General features: G+C 46.9%; 4 protein-coding genes across 4 annotated transcripts in view; 1 reads left to right on the top strand and 3 right to left on the bottom strand.

Moving 5' to 3' along the window:
• The window catches only part of SARC_03429 (hypothetical protein), a 15,962-nt gene extending 5,098 nt beyond the window's left edge, over nt 1-10,864 (bottom strand). Inside the window, exons 1-9 of the mRNA XM_014302776.1 lie at nt 10,757-10,864; nt 9,390-9,558; nt 4,659-9,068; nt 4,192-4,344; nt 3,563-3,771; nt 1,846-2,889; nt 1,344-1,514; nt 637-767; nt 216-291 (exon numbers count right to left, since the gene is read on the bottom strand). Coding sequence (XP_014158251.1) covers nt 216-291; nt 637-767; nt 1,344-1,514; nt 1,846-2,889; nt 3,563-3,771; nt 4,192-4,344; nt 4,659-9,068; nt 9,390-9,558; nt 10,757-10,855 — 6,462 coding nt within the window. The 5' untranslated portion in view covers nt 10,856-10,864. The remainder of the gene's footprint in view (nt 1-215; nt 292-636; nt 768-1,343; nt 1,515-1,845; nt 2,890-3,562; nt 3,772-4,191; nt 4,345-4,658; nt 9,069-9,389; nt 9,559-10,756) is intronic.
• A 723-nt stretch (nt 10,865-11,587) lies between these two features.
• Nucleotides 11,588-13,273, top strand: SARC_03428 (hypothetical protein). Its single transcript, XM_014302775.1, has 3 exons — nt 11,588-11,826; nt 12,626-12,772; nt 12,984-13,273. The coding sequence occupies exons 1-3, from the start codon at nt 11,773-11,775 to the stop codon at nt 13,194-13,196; spliced, it is 414 nt and encodes a 137-aa protein (XP_014158250.1). The 5' UTR covers nt 11,588-11,772; the 3' UTR covers nt 13,197-13,273.
• A 281-nt stretch (nt 13,274-13,554) lies between these two features.
• Nucleotides 13,555-16,073, bottom strand: SARC_03427 (hypothetical protein). Its single transcript, XM_014302774.1, has one exon. It carries the CDS (start codon nt 15,928-15,930, stop codon nt 13,663-13,665), a length of 2,268 nt encoding a protein of 755 aa, XP_014158249.1. The 5' UTR covers nt 15,931-16,073; the 3' UTR covers nt 13,555-13,662.
• A 1,633-nt stretch (nt 16,074-17,706) lies between these two features.
• Nucleotides 17,707-18,953, bottom strand: part of SARC_03426 (hypothetical protein) — a 7,342-nt gene continuing 6,095 nt past the window's right edge. The window contains exons 11-13 of the mRNA XM_014302773.1: nt 18,494-18,735; nt 18,100-18,230; nt 17,707-17,894 (exon numbers count right to left, since the gene is read on the bottom strand). Of these exons, the coding sequence (XP_014158248.1) occupies nt 17,781-17,894; nt 18,100-18,230; nt 18,494-18,735 (487 nt within the window). The 3' untranslated portion in view covers nt 17,707-17,780. The remainder of the gene's footprint in view (nt 17,895-18,099; nt 18,231-18,493; nt 18,736-18,953) is intronic.

Here is an 18,953-nt window from a genome sequence, read left to right as displayed (position 1 = left end):
TATATATGCGTCTAACAGTCAATTTGTCTAAATTGGAGGAGCTGCAATACCTACACGGGCTATGCCGGATCACAAGGGTCACTACGGCGCGAGCAAGTAGTGATGTTTTTCTATCAGGGGTGTCAAGTCCTGCGCAGCGAGGACAGCCCCACTTCACAGGGCTGAATACAATGGATGCAATTTTCCGCACAAGTAAAGTGTTGCATTGCACATACATTGGTCTCGATACCCATAGGTCGGTTTTGGAGTGGTTCGCGTTGTTTGATTATCGGCCTTTCGTTGGTGGCCCGACTGTGCGTGAAACGTCGTCGGGAGAATAGCGAGTTGGTTGTTGTGCAGAAAGTGTAAGTAAACTCTTCTGCTGAGATGGTACCAATATGCGTGTTGCTTGCAAATGCAGAAATTTTCTCAATTGAGGTCTAAGTAGTAGCTGACCTAGTATTTGGTATTCAATACACTGAACATTTTCAGTAAGGGTTCTATTGGAGAATCACCGCGCAGTCAAAATATATCAAACAGGAACAAGTCTCTACCTCATACAGAAATCGAGAGGAAACTCAACCCATACTATTCACTGTAAGGAGAAACACGAGTAAATGCACACAGATAGCACAAATACAATGCTACAAAACACACCGGACTGCGGAGAACCTCGCGGCTGAAAGTTTCTTTCCATTCGCCACACGAGCACGCGCCGCTTCGATTTCCTTCTGTTCCGCGTCGAGACGTTCGCTTTGTTCGGCAAATTCATCGTCGTGTGTCAGGGTCTATGGTGGGCATAGGAATTAGCACGTTGTGGTAAAGTTAAAAAGTGTGATACTTCTATCAGAAGAAATGATCAGGATAAGCGAGAGATGTGTAGGAGTATCGGTGCACTAACATATGAGGATCAGGATGAAAGCAAGGATAGGGCTCAGTGCAGGACGGCCATTGCGTTTGTGCACACAAATCAAATACTTGGCAGCATTTATTTAAGCACAGTAATGTGATGGCGATGCAGACACGTACATCTCCTAAAAGATAGCTATCCAGTGTCTGTCACACCGTAGCCTGAAGTATACAGCCGAACGTAAGCCATGACATATGATATTCATTGTTTCTGCTTAGGGAAATGGCTATTTTCTTTCCACCCTGAACCGTTCCTTACTTCTACTGAGATACCTTCCCCTGAACCGCATCGGTGTTTAAACCACTGTCGCCGGTACTTCAGAGATGCAGCGCAATATATATACACTTAACAAAGAAAATCTATTTACGCATTAGAATGAATAGACTCATTAAAGGCATTGCCATCGGCTACCGTTCCCCTCCTTCTAACCTATTCGCCGTTACCACACACACACCTGTGATGAGTGGGTTATGTCATCCCTCACCAGAGCGCTATGGTCCTCAGTAGTGGAAGTGTTGGCGCTGCTCGCGCTGGCCATGGGTGTCGCTTGGATGGGTGCGGTTACTGACTTGCTACCCTTAGGGGCTGGTTTTGTGGTGCTGAAGTTGAGTGCACCTCGCAACGGCTGGTCGTGGTTGAAAGCGCGTATGGATAGGCGGTGGGGAATTAATGAATTGTGAGCAGTTGTATTATGTTTGGGCTGAATGTTCGCGAAACCGTTAGAAGAAACACAATTCCAGCTCGATTCTGTAAGGAATAAGCCGTACTATCATGGGGTGTATCATAAACAGAGCTAGAGCACATCGTATACGATGGACAAGCATCGCCAAGGCGTTGATACACACAGTTCTCCCTGGCGTTTTTACAATGCCGCCTATACAAAACATACGATACAAACACCCAAGCACCCTACAGACCCCGTCTAAAAACACCAATAACCGAATAAGCACACCCACCTCAACCACTGGAGTACCCGGCACACTGCCTCTGTGCACGATCTTCCGTTGCGTCTCCTCGAAGTGCTCGGTCACCAACCCCAGACGCTCAGAGTCCATGTCGTTCTCGCCTGAGTACGCTTGCACCTCAGACTGTACGTCCTCCAAGCCATTCGCATCAGACAATACTTGCCCGGTTGTTCCTACGGGCCTGCTGCCTATGTGTGTAGCCGTATGTACGCTATTGGCCGTCGTCATGGTATGCGTTACCTCCGCCCCACCAGGCGCCTTCGCTGCACGGGCATCCGCACTCGCCGCGTGCTGTGCGTGGCGCGCGGGAGACTGCAGCGGGTGGTCTTGTTGCAGGCGCTCCTCCGTGTGTGTGTGTGCTAGTATGTCGGTGGGTTGGTCGCCGGTTTCCCGCTGCTTAGTCTGCAGAAGGGTCCTGTGCGGCACAGACTCCGCCTCTGATACACCCGTCTCTCTCGTCACTGCTGCCTTGCCCGGGGCTCTCGTGCCTCTCTCGCGGCTATCCTCCGTAGTCTTCCTCTTACTGGAGAGATCTGCAGCACCTCCGTCGTCCATTCCATGGAGTGTGTCTGACCTCCCGTGGCCCACAGCACTCTTAGGCGCATCTGCTCGCTCTAACATATCTCCCTCTCGCCCAGTTTTGGTACCGGGATGCAGGGCCGTGTCAGTGTCATGTGGCCATGTTGCTGGCTCCATCGGAGGTATTTGAGCGTTGTCCTTCGCCCGTGCTGCTGTCTGCACTTCCGCCCGCGCCGCTGTGGAGATTGGCATCGTCGTTGTGGTGACCGTGTTTGTGGTTGTGGTTATGTTCGTCGTGGTGGATGTGGCTGTGACGGTGATGGGCCCCACGGGCACAGGCGCCTTCAGCAGCGATCGAGAGTGGCCAGAGGTAGGTACTGAGGCCTTCTGGGAGATGGAGGGTGGCTGTGTTGGTCTATTGGTGTGTGTTCCCAGCTTCGGCTTCTTGGCACCCGCAACCTCGGCAGGTGGATGTGTGGATTGGACTAAAATCTTGCGTTTGCGATCATGCGTTTCCTGAATCGGGACGAATACAGATATATTTTTAGGGGTGGCCAATTTAGGACCGATAATTGATTATGATTTGCGCTGTTCGTCTTACAGGTCCATGTGTCTGTGTACTGTGGATTGTTATCATTGCAAATGTGTAAGATATATAGGTATCCATGTATATATGTACAAAGGATACCCATGTTAACTATAGCTATAGTCATGAAACGGTGATGGATGAGATTGTCAGAGGTCCTTCGCATGTGCTGCTTTGCTGTTTTAATCTCCAACAAAATGCATAACTTTCAATTCCCAAGATTGCTGGCGTAGGATCGTAAAGAGAGTATAGCGGGAAATCTCATTTAGTCAACCACAAAAATTCGTCCCTTTGTAAAGATGAGGACATGCGCGAGAGAGATCCTCAGTATACGTATACTCCTAATAGCCTATATAACAACAAAATTATCTGTCGTTGACCAGATTTCAACATATCAAGGACTGGCTCGGCTCTATGACAGAAAACGCGACAAACTCTCGTCGAACAGTCATAGACACAGATCACCTGACATACACAAAACTTAATTTGAATGCGGATCGCTTCGCAAGGTCTAAACCCCCACGCAGTACAAAAAACACACACTATCTATAACACTCACTATAGCGCACACATTAGTGGACAACTACAATCTCACAGACACACCTCTTTCATTCCCTTGAGACGCGCTTTGCGATGCCTCTCTCGTTCCTCCTTGTCCTTTATCTTGCGTTGTCGCTCGTTCTCTACGTGCGCAAGGTGCTCGGCCATCCGCTGCCTTTCCTTCTCCTCCTTCTCTTGTTGCTTCCGAAGTTTCTCGGCTTGGATACGAGCAATGTTCTCTTCCTGACGCCTCTTACGCTCATCGTAGCCCCCTACTGGTACAGAGTGGTCGTTTGGTTTTATTTAGCATATTGAGAAACGCTGGCATTGTTCTTTAAAGTACAAAGCCAGAATCGAACTTTATAAAAGAGAAAGATAAAAATATAAGGTTCGCAACGATATGTCGGACACACAATCAACACGGCAAACCCATGCCTACATACGCAGGAGCATATATGGGCGCGATTCAGAAAAGACAGTACGTTCACAATGCCAGTTCATATACACAACAATACACATGCATGTGCTGTACGGCTTCACGAATATAAAACAGTAGATACTTGACACGTCCAAAGGCAACCCCCTAGATACAACCGCGTATGATCTGTGCCTAAAGCAAACTCATCGACGTACACTGTCTATATATAAGCTATCTAGACAAGACGACAAATAATCGCATGCTTTTCACATACTTTTCTTTTTTGGCAATGCAGAAGGCCCTGGCGCTACAGAGTCTTTGTGGGGAGGACGGGTGAAGCGGGACGCATTACCTTGCACCTGCCTGACACTTTTTAGGGCCATCGGTTTCTGTTTGTCCACTACCGACGCCTGGGGCATAATACCCTCTGCAGAGGAGAGTCAGAGCATTTGTGGGTGACGAATAGCAACAACATAAGAAGTACAATCCTGAGAGGCTGAAAGCACCAGAGCTGTTCTGAACTAGTGGGAGTACAGTGTTTTCAATTGGACCGTCTACTCCTACTGTCTGAATTTGTATGGCGCAAGCTGAGTTCGGTACACAATTTTCGTAATCAAGCGCATCGAAATTGTATCCAGAAATGGGACAATAAACAACCTGCGAGATGGACACAGATGTGTTTCTAGCTCGACACAAATTGCGATAGATACACAAAAGTTTTCTACTTGATGAGGACAGTACCTTTAAGCACCGGCACGGTACCTGCGTCAACCTTATCTTTCGTTGTGGTCGCTTGTGCTGGTGGTGGGGGATACTGATGTTCGTCCACAGGGGTTTGAGGCTTGGGAGCACCTTGGGTGGCATGTGGCAGGACAGCAGGCTTAGCCGCGGGCGTCTGTAAAGGCGTCTGCGATGGCGTTATAAAGTTGGATTCAGACAAATCAATAGCACTGCTGCTAGTGCTTCTCTGTGCCACCACGTGTTCGCTCTTGACTCCCGCTTTCGGATTAATATCCGCCTGTGGTTCTGGTGCATTGTGTGGCATCTCGTGTACTGTATCCTTTGGCGTGTCCATGTCATCAGCGGCGCTCTGAGACTGTGAAATTTGTATTGCTACCTGTCGCTCTTCCTTTTTGACTATGCCGGGCTGTTGCTCCGTTGCTGGTATGGAGGTAGTGACTATCTTGTCGGGACGTTTTTCTTCGTTTCCGTCTGTGCTTTCTTCTACCTGTATGCTCTTTGAAACTTCGACACCTTCTACCGACTCCGCAACTGGCGGATCTCTTTGCCGTCGAGCGTCCGCAAACGTGTCATCCGCCTCTGTCAGTAAGGGACCCACACCGCTCTCACGCCTCATCGGCATGGGACCGAGTCCACTCTCTCTGTCTCTGTGATGTGTGTATGTTGTTTCTGCTCGGTGTTTCCTAACAATTGTTTCCTCCTCACGTGCCGTAGTCCCCTTATACACACGCGCGCCACTGTTCGCACCATCCTCAGTGTCGTAGGTTAGAGTCTCCTGCCTCAGTTGAGTATTGATGCGCGTGGTGGGCCGCACTTTGACAGCGGTCTCGCGCCACCCGAAACATGTATCGGCAGCACTCCGCCGCCTCTCTCCACGTGGCTCAGCGATATCTACCTTTGATCTACTGTCGCTGTCTGTATTCATAGTACTGACTGCGCTTCGAGCAGACGCTTTATCCGTTGCCTGTTTAGTACCATGTGGTTGGTCCATCTCAGTCGCATCAATCTCTACCACTCGCGGACTGTCGGGCTCAGCTGTTTCTGAGGCACCGTTTCCCGCTGTCCGTAGCCCTCTAGCCGAGGGCCGGAATAGCTGTGCCAAATGAGTTTGCGACTCGATTGTTGTAGCTGCGCTGTGTGCCTGCATTGTGCGTTGATCCAGATCCACCTCGCCACTTCGCACTGTTCGCGTCGCAGCAGGCGCTTTGTAGGCCCCAACATGTGCCCCGGGCTCTTTGAATTGGACAAGTACGCCGTCTTTACCTACGCTAAGCCGTGGGCGTGGCACCGCCGAGGGTGTGGCGAACGAGTTCGCACTCGTGTTGAAGTTCGATCCCGACCCACCTCGACTTACAAACGAAGCATCCTGAACGCCACTGGTTTGGCGATGGCGGTACGCATGGCTGGACCTCCTACTATACCCACCCATACACATACGTATACTCATGCGCGAGTTCCCCAAAGTCATCGAGCCGGCTACTATAGTCAGCGGGGATTCCTCCGACATGGCCGAGGTGCCCCCGCCCCTTGAGTGTGGACGATTGCTGTCTATCTCTGACCCGTTGAGGCTGGCTTGCGGTGTGGATGCCACGGTCTTCTGCACCATAGGTGTGCCGAGAAAGGTGGCGTTGATTGTTGCGGTGAGTGCACTCGACTCGCTGCTCACATTGGACTGGGTCATTTCATGACCCTGGCGCCCGCCAACCGTTCGGATGAAGCTGTATTCGTGCTGTGCCACACTCTCAGTCGCTCCCGGAGATGCAGCGACGCCCTCACTCGCTGGGTGCACGTTTGCGTTGTGTAGTGGATTCCTCAGGCGCACGGTGATGTCTGCCATGCTGCCAGCCTCGCTCACATCAAGTATGTGCTGCTCTGCTTCGGACAGTCGTCCTCCGTTGCTTGGCAACCCTTGAGTGGCTCGTTTTCCTTGTGCGATCGTGGGCGATGAGGCGTATTGGGTTTTCTCAGGATCTGCAGTTTCTTTATCTAACCTCTCTATCGCACCGCTATTCTCAGATTGAGCATTCTCAACGCGCACGATACTTGCGGGAGGGTTCGTGCCTACCTCTTTCTGTACCGCTTCATTTCTTACAAGTGAGCCAGAGCGTACTGGTTGAGGTTTCTCCCCCCAGATTTTCTCACTGACAGGCACGGGGTGGGCTACTCGACGCTTTGGATTGTCCATGCGTACACTCTCCCCTACGCGATAACCGTTGTCGTCGGTGAAGTGGGCAATACGCGTGCTTTCAGCCAGATGGTGTGGTGCAGGTGCTTCAATTGGTGTCCCGAATGCCTCACCACCTTTATGTTGCGGTGGTCCATTGTCATCAAAAAACGCTGGGGTGTGTTGGTCATTGTTAGACCTTGTGTGTGGGATATGTTGCTTGTCTCCGTGCTGCTGTTCTGCATTCTTCTCGTGTGCAGCTGCATGTGTGTCAGTCCTATCTTGTTTCGTACCCCCAGACTTCGTCGCAGTGCCCTCGCTATTGCGGGACGTGTCTGCATCTGAGGTACGTGTAGACCTTTTATAATTCTCCCCAAGCCAGTCAACGTCCGGAGCCTCCCCGGCTGTACGCGCTATAGACTCAACATCATCCATTTTACTGTGCGGAGATACAGGTAAGACCGCACCAAGCTGTACTATAACATTGCTGCCACAGGGGTGGTGAATTGGTGGAGGACTCGGTTTATCGCTCTTGTCCGCGCCGTGTGAGCCTTTTTCCAACGCAGTACCTGTACACGTACAGTGGTTGCCCATGGCTGAGCTTGATGCTATCCTCTCACTCCCCCGAGACTGGGTGGAGAGATCTCCTGTTGTGCTCCCCCTGGGAACGTGTGTCTGTGTCATCTGCAGTACACTTCCTACTCCACCTCTGAGACTCTGGACGACGCTGACAGTCCCTTCAGCGCCATTCATTGGTTTCCGCAGTTCTATTGCAGGTGTTGTGGTTGTGTGCGGTAGCAACGGGCTCGGACCATCGAGCACTGACGAACACCCAAGCGTGGGTTGTAGGTACACAGGCTTCGTTGGCACTTGAGTGTCGTACTGATCGCTATTTTCTGAACCTTTAGAATCAGACAGAGACCGCAGCCTCACAATGCTTCGGCTGGACTGCCGCCTGGGGTGGGCGATTGTGTCGCTTGCCGCACTTGTGGTGTTAGGTCCATCTGTGTCAGCTTTCAGGATCTCTGCATGGCTGGACGTGGGGCATTTGTCCAAAGAGGCCACAGTGGCATTGTGGTCCTCTTTTGCACCCATACCTGCGACTTGATCCGTGGATTTCTCTATCGACGCCGGTTCTATCACGCCCACCAATGACTCATTTGCGACATTGCTTGCCGTCTGCGCGAAGGTATCGTCCGTGACCATGTGTTGCACTGCATGGATGTGCTTCGCGCCAGCTTTTGTGAAATCCGATTGCGATCGGACAGGTGTCTGGTGTGCTGGGGCTGTACTTGCCACACTCGTCACATGTGGGGCCTCGGCAAAAACCAATATGCCAGACATGTCTAGTGCCGATGCGCGCGGTAGAACTATCCCGGACGTGTCAAGTGCGGACGTGTTAAGTGCTGAGTTATCCAGTGATGAATGCTCGATCATTCCAACATTGGACACGTTTCGTTCTACAGCAATCATGTCGCTTGCCATCGCCCCTTTGATGTGCCAATCTACCTTCTGGGTTTCCGTTAGGTGTGCAGAATTCAACGACTCCGTTAATTCTTGGTCCACGCCTGCCCCTATCGCGCCGCCATAGGGTGGAGCTGGCTCGATCTCGATTGCGATTCTAACATCCCTTGGAGTGCCTTCCGATTGCTTATCAGAGTCCTTTATGTTTTCGTTCTGCTTTGACGTCGATAGACCCTTCGAGTGTCCAGTAGCCGGGCCTCGCATCAACCCGCCACTCGTCGCAGCACTGGCAGGACTGCCCATATTCGGCACAGAATACCTACTGAGTGTCGTACCGGTATGCCCTGCACCTGCACCCCGACCCCTAGCTTTCTGCGGCGTGAGTGCTCGTGACCGCTTCGCCCTGGACCCAGTGCCGGGTGTGCGGTGATTCGGGGCACAGGGACTCGCACCGAATCTTCGAGGAGTCATGCGCTTCGCGCACTTCTCAGCCCTCTCTCTCGTATGCTTCGGGGTGGGCGTGGCCCTCTTTTCCGTCCCTTCAGTTCCCACATCTCGTTTCGCCGGTGTGTGGATATCTATATCGCTAGCTAACCTTACGGGCTTCGCCCCGGGCGCTGCAGCTGCCTTGGTGCTACCAGCCGGTGGGGTGTGTGGATGGGATTGCGAGTCTTTTAGGTTTTGCCCGGCAAGTACCGTACTCGCTGCCCCTGCACGCACCGTCCCATTTCCGCTCACAGGATTGATCGTGCGACCGGGCTCCCCAGAACTCTCATTTGCAGCTATGCCAAAAAGGGAACAAACATTCCAGAGGGAAGGGTGTGCATGAGGCTCTGAAGAATTGACCCCGTCTAGAAAATTACATTAATCTAAAAAGACTTAAATACACAGGGTAGAAGCACAGTCACAATCGGTATTGAGACGGCAATTTCCCCTATAAAAAAAAAACTCACCCGTTGATAAGCTAAAGCCGTATGGTCCCCGTTCCAAATATGCATAATGAACGCCCTCCTAACAGAAGTACATATAACTGAGCACACAAGTGCATACAGTCCGCAGAACCCGACCCACAACACTCTGACACGACATCTTTTCATACTTACGTTTCTTAGTTAACGCGGTATACGGCTCGATCTGCGCATTTGTAATGTCAATGAGCGGTGCAGTGTCGCGTTCAATTGCCACGGACCTTTCCAGATGCTCCTCCTTCACTCCACAGGGCAGAGCTAAGTTCTGGGGCAGCTTGAACTGATCTAGCCAGGACATGTGTGTCTGTGATGACCCAAGACAGAGTTAGATTTCGTTTCAGTGATACGACTACGGCAGGTTCATATGAATGCTAAATCTATACGATATCACCGTGTGACTACCATGAGCAACACCATAATCCAAATGGCACAGTTATATGATAGAAACCGCGAGAGCGGCTGGCAGGTTTGTCTTCCGAAGCAATGAATTGGCTTGTAGGTGTAGATGAGCGGGCCAATTGTGCTAGGTAGCCTGGTCCATACGGACCTAAATCAGGCGCCAGTCAAGGCATTTCCAGTCAGCAATGCTTCCCTATGGAAGAACCCTGTTCCAATCTCTGACCACTATCGACTGACGATGTAAGCCACGCCAGATAGTATTCAAGGCTACTAACACATGTCCCACGTGAAACAAAAACACACTACATGTGAACATTTCGTCGAGGCACTATTATATTGCGCGGGCAAAGCAATAGATTGTCTTCGCATTCGAGTCTGCTCATAGGTCATATCTGATGTCGATAACACCACAGAGTGCATGTTTGAACCAGACCACATTTGAAACTAAATAATTACTTGCATGCAATGAGAAGCAGGGGAAAGGAGACACCTATTGCCGCTGCAAATGAAGGTCCGTACTTGGAAGAAGCAAAATACTATGGAATACAAATATATACTATTCGGATCCGAGGGGTCCGTTTGCCCTACACTACTCGTATTTGAACGTAAATATACATACATGGACTGTAATACGTAAATGATGTTGTAGAATGCAAACAATATCGAATATTTTACAAAGATTGTGTTCAATGTACGTGTATAGAGTTCCAAGTAGCATGTAGGTAATAGATATGGCTCGGCGCCCTTCTGACGGTTTCCCGGTATACTTAATCTGCAATCCGATTACGTCAAACGAGACGTATTTTTGTACTAGTTTAGCAGCAGCAAGATACACGAAAGTGATATAATGAATGCAGAGGTGACCCTATGGCCGAGGGATCGCTTTAGTTGCAGATCCTTGTTCGTGATCGGGCTATGGTTCTGCCTATACACCCGCACACGCACAATGCACGGCGCACGCACATACCACAGTGAGCATATATATCCATCGACCTGTGTACAGCCACCTACAAGCATAGCTATGTATACATACACATATCTATGAGTCCGTGAGCATGCTGTCATACACACATGAGTTCATCTGTACGTCCAACATCTCATACCCGCGCCTCTTGTAGAAGATCGACTTCGCTCTGCTTGAAGACGGAATGGAGATCATCATACGCCTGCGACACTTGATTGTCGACATCGTTGGTCACCATATTTACGTCGTTTAATCCTCACAAGGATGGAGATACAAGTCTTCCCAGGTTAGTCAGAAAATTAAATGGGCAATGGTACCTATAACACCTATCGACTACTAAATACTCCGAGCATACTCATATGCCACTTTTCTTAAAAAGAAGCGCGGGGGCGGGGGGGGGGGGGAAAGGAGGAAGTACTATTCTGTTTAGTAATGTATCAGCATAGCTATAAAAAATTGCTGCATAGTAATCGGAAGTTGTACACTGGTTCACACACGTACACACGCAGGCTATGGTCCTATAAACGAGCTATTCCTCTATAACTAAATAAACGAGCTATTTACATATTTAAAAAACTCTATATACATATTTATTGAAGATGTCAAAGTGGAAGTTAGAACAAAGGCGCCCAAATTGCAAACGCGTCCTGATTGGTTGGGGACTACAGCGTTTAGGTTCGTGATAGTGGAATGTGACGGAGAACTAACGTCGTACATGGTGTCGTACGAAATATAATACGACATTGAATATCGTTTTTTCATACGACTTCTGCTCTATCAGTGTGATGAGGTCAGTCTGACAGACTGACTCAGTGACACTGCTCTGAATATTTTTAAATAGAGTGACAACTGGCAACTGACAAGTGACAGGTGTGAAGTGTCTCACTGTCAAGGACACATTTCGGGGGGTTTTTTTATAAAAAAATCAATGTCCACCTCAGAAAATCGAAAACACGTACACACAAACATACGCCAACGCACAAATTTATATCTAAATATATATGGGGTCATAAATGAGACCTACAGTCTGCAGACGCTCATTATAGTTTCTACAAAGACACTACGAATAGTTACACTTTATTTGTATACCTTGTTTATATTATCCAACTGACGCGAAGTTGCCTCTCATCGCTATACGCATAACTTCTAAATAGAATGAGTCAAGTCACGAGTACTCTGCGGTCGACCTTACGAGAAATCAACAGACAGGTATGTATCTTCCCCTAAGTGAAGTTATCGGTTTGAGAAATATCTATGGGAACAAAATGAGAACTTTTAGAATATTATCACGTTTGCAACTATTCCTTTCATCAATATACAAATAAACATATTGAACTTATGTAACTGCCAATGCTTGATCTCATTATGTATATGTATGTATATATATATGTGTGTGTGTGTGTGTGTGTGTGTGTATGTATGTGTGTGTTGTGTATGTATGTATGTACATCTTGTACATATACACAGACATATTCAAATAGGCATCTATGTATAAATATATATATATATATATATATATATATTCGTGTGTTTTTGTGTGTGGCTGTGTCTGCTTATATTTATACGTATATATATGTTTATATATATATATATATATATATCTATCTATTTATTTATTTATTTATTATGTGTTCGTATATGTGTGTAGTTAGTGAACTGCTGAGCATCTTTTCAGATGTTTTGATACATAGGTATAGTTGCTAGAGCAACCTGCTCACACTTCTGTATATATGGATATTGTATGTAATGGTTTTTATGGCGCAAGTTTTCTCATTCATTTGTGTACATTTTCCCTCCTCCAATATTCAGTCAAGTCGTATTCAAATGTATGCATTACCGATGAACACATGATTACCTTTGTGTTATTATAGCCACAGATTTTCTATGTTCGTGGTACATTTTTCGGAAGTTACATAGCATAGTTGTTCGTAGTGTTCTACATTAGTCCTGTATTCCGATTCTGATCTAGCTCGCTCTAATCCCCTTGTGCAACTGGTGTGTGGTACAGAATGCCCCCCAGCATGCAGCACCACTTCGCCGCTATCTGGTAGACTTATATCGCAACAATGCTACCGTTGACGGCGACAAACTGCGAGAGGTCAGAGTGGACGCACTCGATTATCTGGCTATGTTGAGAAACCATAACGAATACAAGGTGTGGTGTTTAATAATTGTCACTGCTCCCTAGTTTTATGTAAGAGAGGTTTCAATCGGAACGACAACGCCTCTTTAGTGCGAAAGAACTATTTTGAAACGACTCCCACTATTGGCTCCCAAGTTATACTTTTCGACTTGACGTCGTTATCATGGCCGCCTATGCCGTTGTGCTGTAACTAACCTTCGGTTACACATCTTGAATGTAACAGAGGCTCTTCGAGTTATACTACCCGAGCGACAGCACCGAGAATAAGAAGATAGTGCAGAGTGCTGCCAAACGAGTTGGATTGCAGGCTCCAATTGAGTATGATCCTGAGAATCCCACTGCCAATGATCCTAACGTATATAACGCTGCACGTAGATCACATAAGGCAGATCAGGACAGTGCAGCTACTTTGGAACCGTTAAGAGACCCAAAATAAATCTACGTACTTTGTAGGTTTCTGGATTTTGATCTTGGGCATTTGTTTTGATTCCTGCCTTGTATGATTAACCCTGAATTGTAGTCACGGGATAGATTCCGGACTTGGATATATTTACTGTCTTTCGCGCATATTTTGTTTCGTGAGTTGTCGAGCACCCGTCCCAGTGCATCCTGATATGTGCGAGCGCTTCAAGTCCTCAATTCACAATCACATGAATATGTCTGGTCCCAACCTAAATTGTGACACAAAGTTCTATACAAAACTCTACACTCGATTATAAGGAATAAGAAGTTCCGGTAGCTACGTAGTAGCACAGAGTTGAAAAAAAAAATGATATGGTAGTGCAGAGATGGAACTAGTTTCTATGTGCTTTATTCCTGTTCATTTCCAAAAAGGGGATTTTGTTACAATAATGAGATACGATCTCATCCAGTACGTTGACGCTAGCGCTGGATCAACCAAACTATCTCATTACATACATCGAGGCAAGCGTTGGTTCAACCAAGCTGCCCGGGCTAGTACTACTAGGATGTCTACCAGTGACCTTCTGCGCCTGTCGGAATGTCTGCTCCATCGCGTGGCTCGGGTATACGTGGTTCGTGTGCGCATGTGCATGTGCGTGTGCATTGGCGTGCAACTGTGCGTGCTGATTGTGGTTGCTTTGAAGACTGGGCCCGGCCCAGGCATCTCTTCTCACCCAAGTGAGATCATCCACTAAACGTCCAGCGTTCTGCGAGGGCTGGGTGCCATTGGACATACGAGCGGGTGATGCATACAAAGATTCATTCCCGTGTCCATAATAGCTTCCCTGATCTGGTCTGTTGTCTTGTTGAGCACCTACATTGGGACCGCCGAAAGGCGAACTGAAGAAGCTTGATACTTCCTCAAACGAATCATTATTCTTATCGCTGACATCCTCGTTCGATTCGAGTAGATTCAACAAACGCATACCTTGCTCGAGTACTCCTTCATCCAGCTTCAAGTTTGAATCTGAAACCTCACTATAACCGGTTCCACTCGTATGTTGCTGCTGCTGGCCGAGCCCCATAGGCACGTAGTCTCTTGGACCACCTGAATTCATCACATCACCGATGCGAGAGGTTGGAGGGCCCGAAAGTCCGAGGGGAGCTTGAATAATGACCTCAGAAGTATTTGAAGAAGCCTCGTACTGCATCGTATCCATCGAATTCAATGTCTGTGGCCAAGAAAACATAGAACTTCGGGGAGGCGGTGCGGAAGTTGCACGTGGCCGTCTCAGATTATCCGATACATGATTTGGGATCATAATTGGCCTGCCACTTGCGCGTGAATTAAAAGCTGATCCCATATCACCTACATCACGGTATTGAGCATCCACATTCGGAATATCATTCAAATTCTGCGCCTGTGTCGAGTTGGCTGAGAACACCCTATCATCATTTCTATCGAAGATACTCGACATACGTGAAGTATGACCGACCGATGCCGAGTGCATACTGTTATCAGCGTCGGGGATTGCTCGCATATGCGAAGGTTCAACGAAAGAGTGATGCTCAACTTTGTGCTCAGGGTTGCGGAAGATCACGTCCTGTTGCAAAAGGCGAAAGTTCACTGGTTGCTGAGCGTTGTGAGCCGATGCCATGTTTTGCTGCAATTTAACAGGATATCTAAATGACATCTTCTCCTCACTCGCTTGACTCACTCTCGCAGCTGAATTGGAGATTTCGAAATTAGTGTCACTGTAGCTTGACAAGTTCGAGGATTGCGGTGGATTGCGCATTAGGGGCGAAGACATAGTCGCAGGCAGAGGCTCATTTTCAGCCTGACAATTCCAGTTTTCAGCCATGAACTCATTGTATCGATCAATTGCTTTGAGCAAGCGCAATCGAGCGCCTCTGGCGTGCACCCCAGTCTGTTCTAGCGCGTCTTCGTCCATCTGGATGAGCTTGGAAAACACAACATTGTGCTCTGCAAGGGTGTCGGTGTACTTGTGCAGACGTATGTGCTTAAGAAATGAAGGCACATCGAAATTCTGTAGCTCTGTGAAATCCAGCGTATCAACGGAGTATCTTCGCTTACGTTGCTGGCCCTTTTCACCTTTGCCCGTGTCATCGTCCAACGCCAACGCACCTTTGCCTTTCCTTACTCGTGAGATCGGAGAGGCACGGCTGTTCGAGCGAGAAGCTCGTGTTTTGTTCTGATTCCACAAGGATACCCCTGAAGAACTGTTCGGGCGCGCGTGAGCCTCTGAGGATGACATACTTTTCGCCAGCTGAGACTTGGGGGCGTTTGTACTTCCTCTCAGATTGTATTTGCGTGCATAGTTGTCAGATCGAGCAGTGATCTGCCCATGGTCTGTGTTGCGTTTACCCTGCGATATGCGGGACGAACTATCCTGCGTCGATATAGTATGGCGTCGATTTACACCAGGATGAAGCTGTCGCAAATGTTTTGGTACAGAATTTTTATACGTTTGTTGTCCGTTGTTGACAGACGATTTGTCTTCTGTATCTCTACGTTGCTTTCCAAACTCCGAAGATTTACCATCGTTTTTTATTCCAGAATTCTCAACGCCCTTCGGTGCATTCGAATCCGTCCAAAATGGGCGAGCATGAGGATTCAAGTCTGATAGATCTTCTCCAGGAAATCCATCCGTCATATTCTCCATAGTATAATGATCGGGTAGCTGCTTCGGTATTGTTGGGCGTGATGCAAAGACACCTCCGTTTTGTGCAATAGAATATCCACGCATTTCCAATACGAATCTAGCTCAAGATGCTACCCGGTGGTCAGGGCTGTACTGTAGGCGATTCGTTGTGATATAGACTGACCTCGAATGATTCTCTAATACTGACCACAACTTGACGAATAGGCACCTACAGTCACCTCCAACAGTACGCACCTAATAATGATGCCTAGTTTGAATACGTACAGACTTAAGTATATTTCGATTCTGATCGAAAATAATTTCACAAGACTTAAATTTTCTCCAGCTACCAGTTTGGTCGTTACGACTTACGAGTTTTTCGAGTAGGGCTTTTTGAATTTTCTTACGTTGCTCGTATAATAAATATGATATATCCAACGGCTACTCATTCTTTTAAAAAAATGCTTTCCCGAGTTCCACGACAGATATTTGTGTGATGACTTCCTGTTCAGTGTTCACTGTCCAGTGTTCCCTGTTCACCTGTCCCTTGACCTCGAGAATCGCAACCACGGCTCGCACAGCGGCAAAGGACGCACACCCCATATTCAGGTCAATTTGACTTTTCAGTCGACCCCAAATGATAAACAAAAATAAATAATATGAGGGGCTCTCCAGGGCGGGATTGGGATCGCTGTAATTTTGTTTTGAAAAAAAAATACGGTTTTTTTACCAGTTTGTTTGTTTTATTTTTATTTTACGATCACTCCAGCAGAGTCCAGCAGCTGGTTCTGCTAAGCAAATCAAAAATGTCCAAAGTCGATTTAAAATAGAGAGAAGTGTATTTTTATATTTTTTTTTATTTGTTTATAGTTTTTTTTTAGTGACGGGAGACGCGAAACCTGAGGCCCAAGGGCCGAGACCCGAGAGCCAGAGACACTCTGTGGCACTGTGCCCTGAGGGCTGTGGCCCCTTGTCAGTGCTGTGAGCAGTGAGCCTGTGAGTAAAGACTGAAGACTGGACTTCTGAAGTCTGTGACTGTGACTGATGACTGGTGACTGGTGACTGGGGTGAGTGGTGACAGTGGGGAGTGGTGAAGAGTTGGTGACACAGCAACTTCAAAGTTCAAATACAGCAACAAACTGCCTAAAGTGGAAATGACCAATCAAACCTGAAGTGGTCACTCTATTTTATTGGAATGTATTGTAGCTAATCAAAAGGTAGTTGCAATATTATTATACCAATAGCATACAAGAGGAGGTAAAAGCTAAACGACAATAAAGTAAAATCATTTTGAATATATCGTATCTAATTAAAATGCCAAAACACAACTTCACAACAAGTCTAACTTTTACGTATTGAGCGCAGTTGATATTTGACATGAAGATGTTTTCATTTTAGCTGACAATTGTCTCTATACTTTTATGACAGATACTAAAAAAACCCACTTTCAAAAGGCTGTATTTCTATATATACATTGTATAGTATTGAATTCGTATTTGCAGCATGTTGATACCTCAGTCTAAATGCGCTCGATATTCTTTGCCAACGATAGTGGTGTAAACTATATCGGTCTGCATCAATCAGCCACACAGTGGGTAAGCAGATATCGCTCGATCCGTGCTGATAGCTTTATGGATGTGGTATCCCGCGAGTAAAAGTACATTGTTCGTTTAAAGACCATCGTATGTGTGTTGTACGTTACATGTGATACTATAAGGAATAGGTTGTGGTCAACCGTTCTTCAGCATCAGCAGCCTTAGATAGTGACACACCTGGCAAATCCACGTACTTCGCGAGTATATTGACTGAACGAGTTCTAGATTTGTACATGATCAGCATCTTGCATTTTGGATTTCTCCTTCTTGGAACCCACCGACAGATTTCAGTTGTTATTATTTATATTACTCCAGGTTGTTATATATAGTAATTTATATTCACAGTGGACACATTATCCGTTATGACTCAAATAATTGCATTAGCGTTTTCTGCTTTTTGTTTTTGTGGCCTGGTATGGTAGGTGTCCTCCATTGGCCTATCCAAATCTCCAGCAATATCAGTACATCCTTTATCTGTGAATGAATTCAGTCCCCCAAAAGCTGTCAGTGAACACACGAGAATAAATAAACGACAGACGGATTGTAACGGTCCAGGCAGCTAGAGTTTGATCCCGAAGCATCTAAAAGACTGTTGCGTGAATACTGTGTTATAGTGGTTGAGAAGAGAGACAAAACAGGATCTCACATCGCACAAACCGCACATTTTAACCGATTTTACCTTCGTACGCAGCGGATATTTTCCTTGCATATCCTTGATCTTTCCCGGCAGTCTCTTAGCTTGTAGGGAGATTATTCGTTGATCGCTTTCCGAGATCTGACTGTGGTCCAGCGCCAAACTTAAATGGTACACTGTGAGTAAACGGAAATTTATGATGAGGGCGCTGGAAGATGTGAACAATCAACGCCAGCTTTCAGCCACAATTCTAATGAAAGCTCCTGATGTTTAGGTAGGATGTAAGAGTAGGTCATGCAAACACAAAGAAAGAAAGAAACCTGTAAACCAAACGATCTCATAAATATTGATATTTCCAACAAAAAAAATCGTTCTCATTCAAATGAGGACTTAAGCTCAACAGGAGCGTCTACCAGCTGAGACCATTCAAGAAACATACCTGCATGATATAACATCCTGTAATCTGTGGTGGGCGTTATCCGCACTTTCTCCAAAGCAAGTACCACTTCCTGTAAACTGACTTTGTCGTACTTCGGACTGTCAGCTGCACCTTCACTAACTTTCTCCATATCTATATTTGTCTCTTCAGCGATATCACCTGATTGCGGTACCCTGGATGCAGCTCTGCATATCCTAAAGTATCTCAAACTGTGCGATAGCGCGTATTTGGCTCGTATCCTCCTATAATTGGAAGGACAGTATCAAACTGATTTGAGGTGTTTCTCCAAATGCAAGCATTTTCTCCACACATTGACTACATCGATGATTAATAAATAAAGAACAGCACATTGTAGGTGCCACTTCACAGATCATTGTTGCTGTTGCTACAAACAAATGCATATGTATATATATATATATATATATATATATATATATATTATGTGTGTGTGTGTGTGTGT

Source organism: Sphaeroforma arctica, assembly GCF_001186125.1.
Source record: "Sphaeroforma arctica JP610 unplaced genomic scaffold supercont1.174, whole genome shotgun sequence".
Classification (NCBI taxonomy): Eukaryota; class Ichthyosporea; order Ichthyophonida; genus Sphaeroforma; species Sphaeroforma arctica.
Note: the sequence above shows the minus strand (reverse complement) of the source record. Positions and strands in the feature narration are given on the sequence as shown.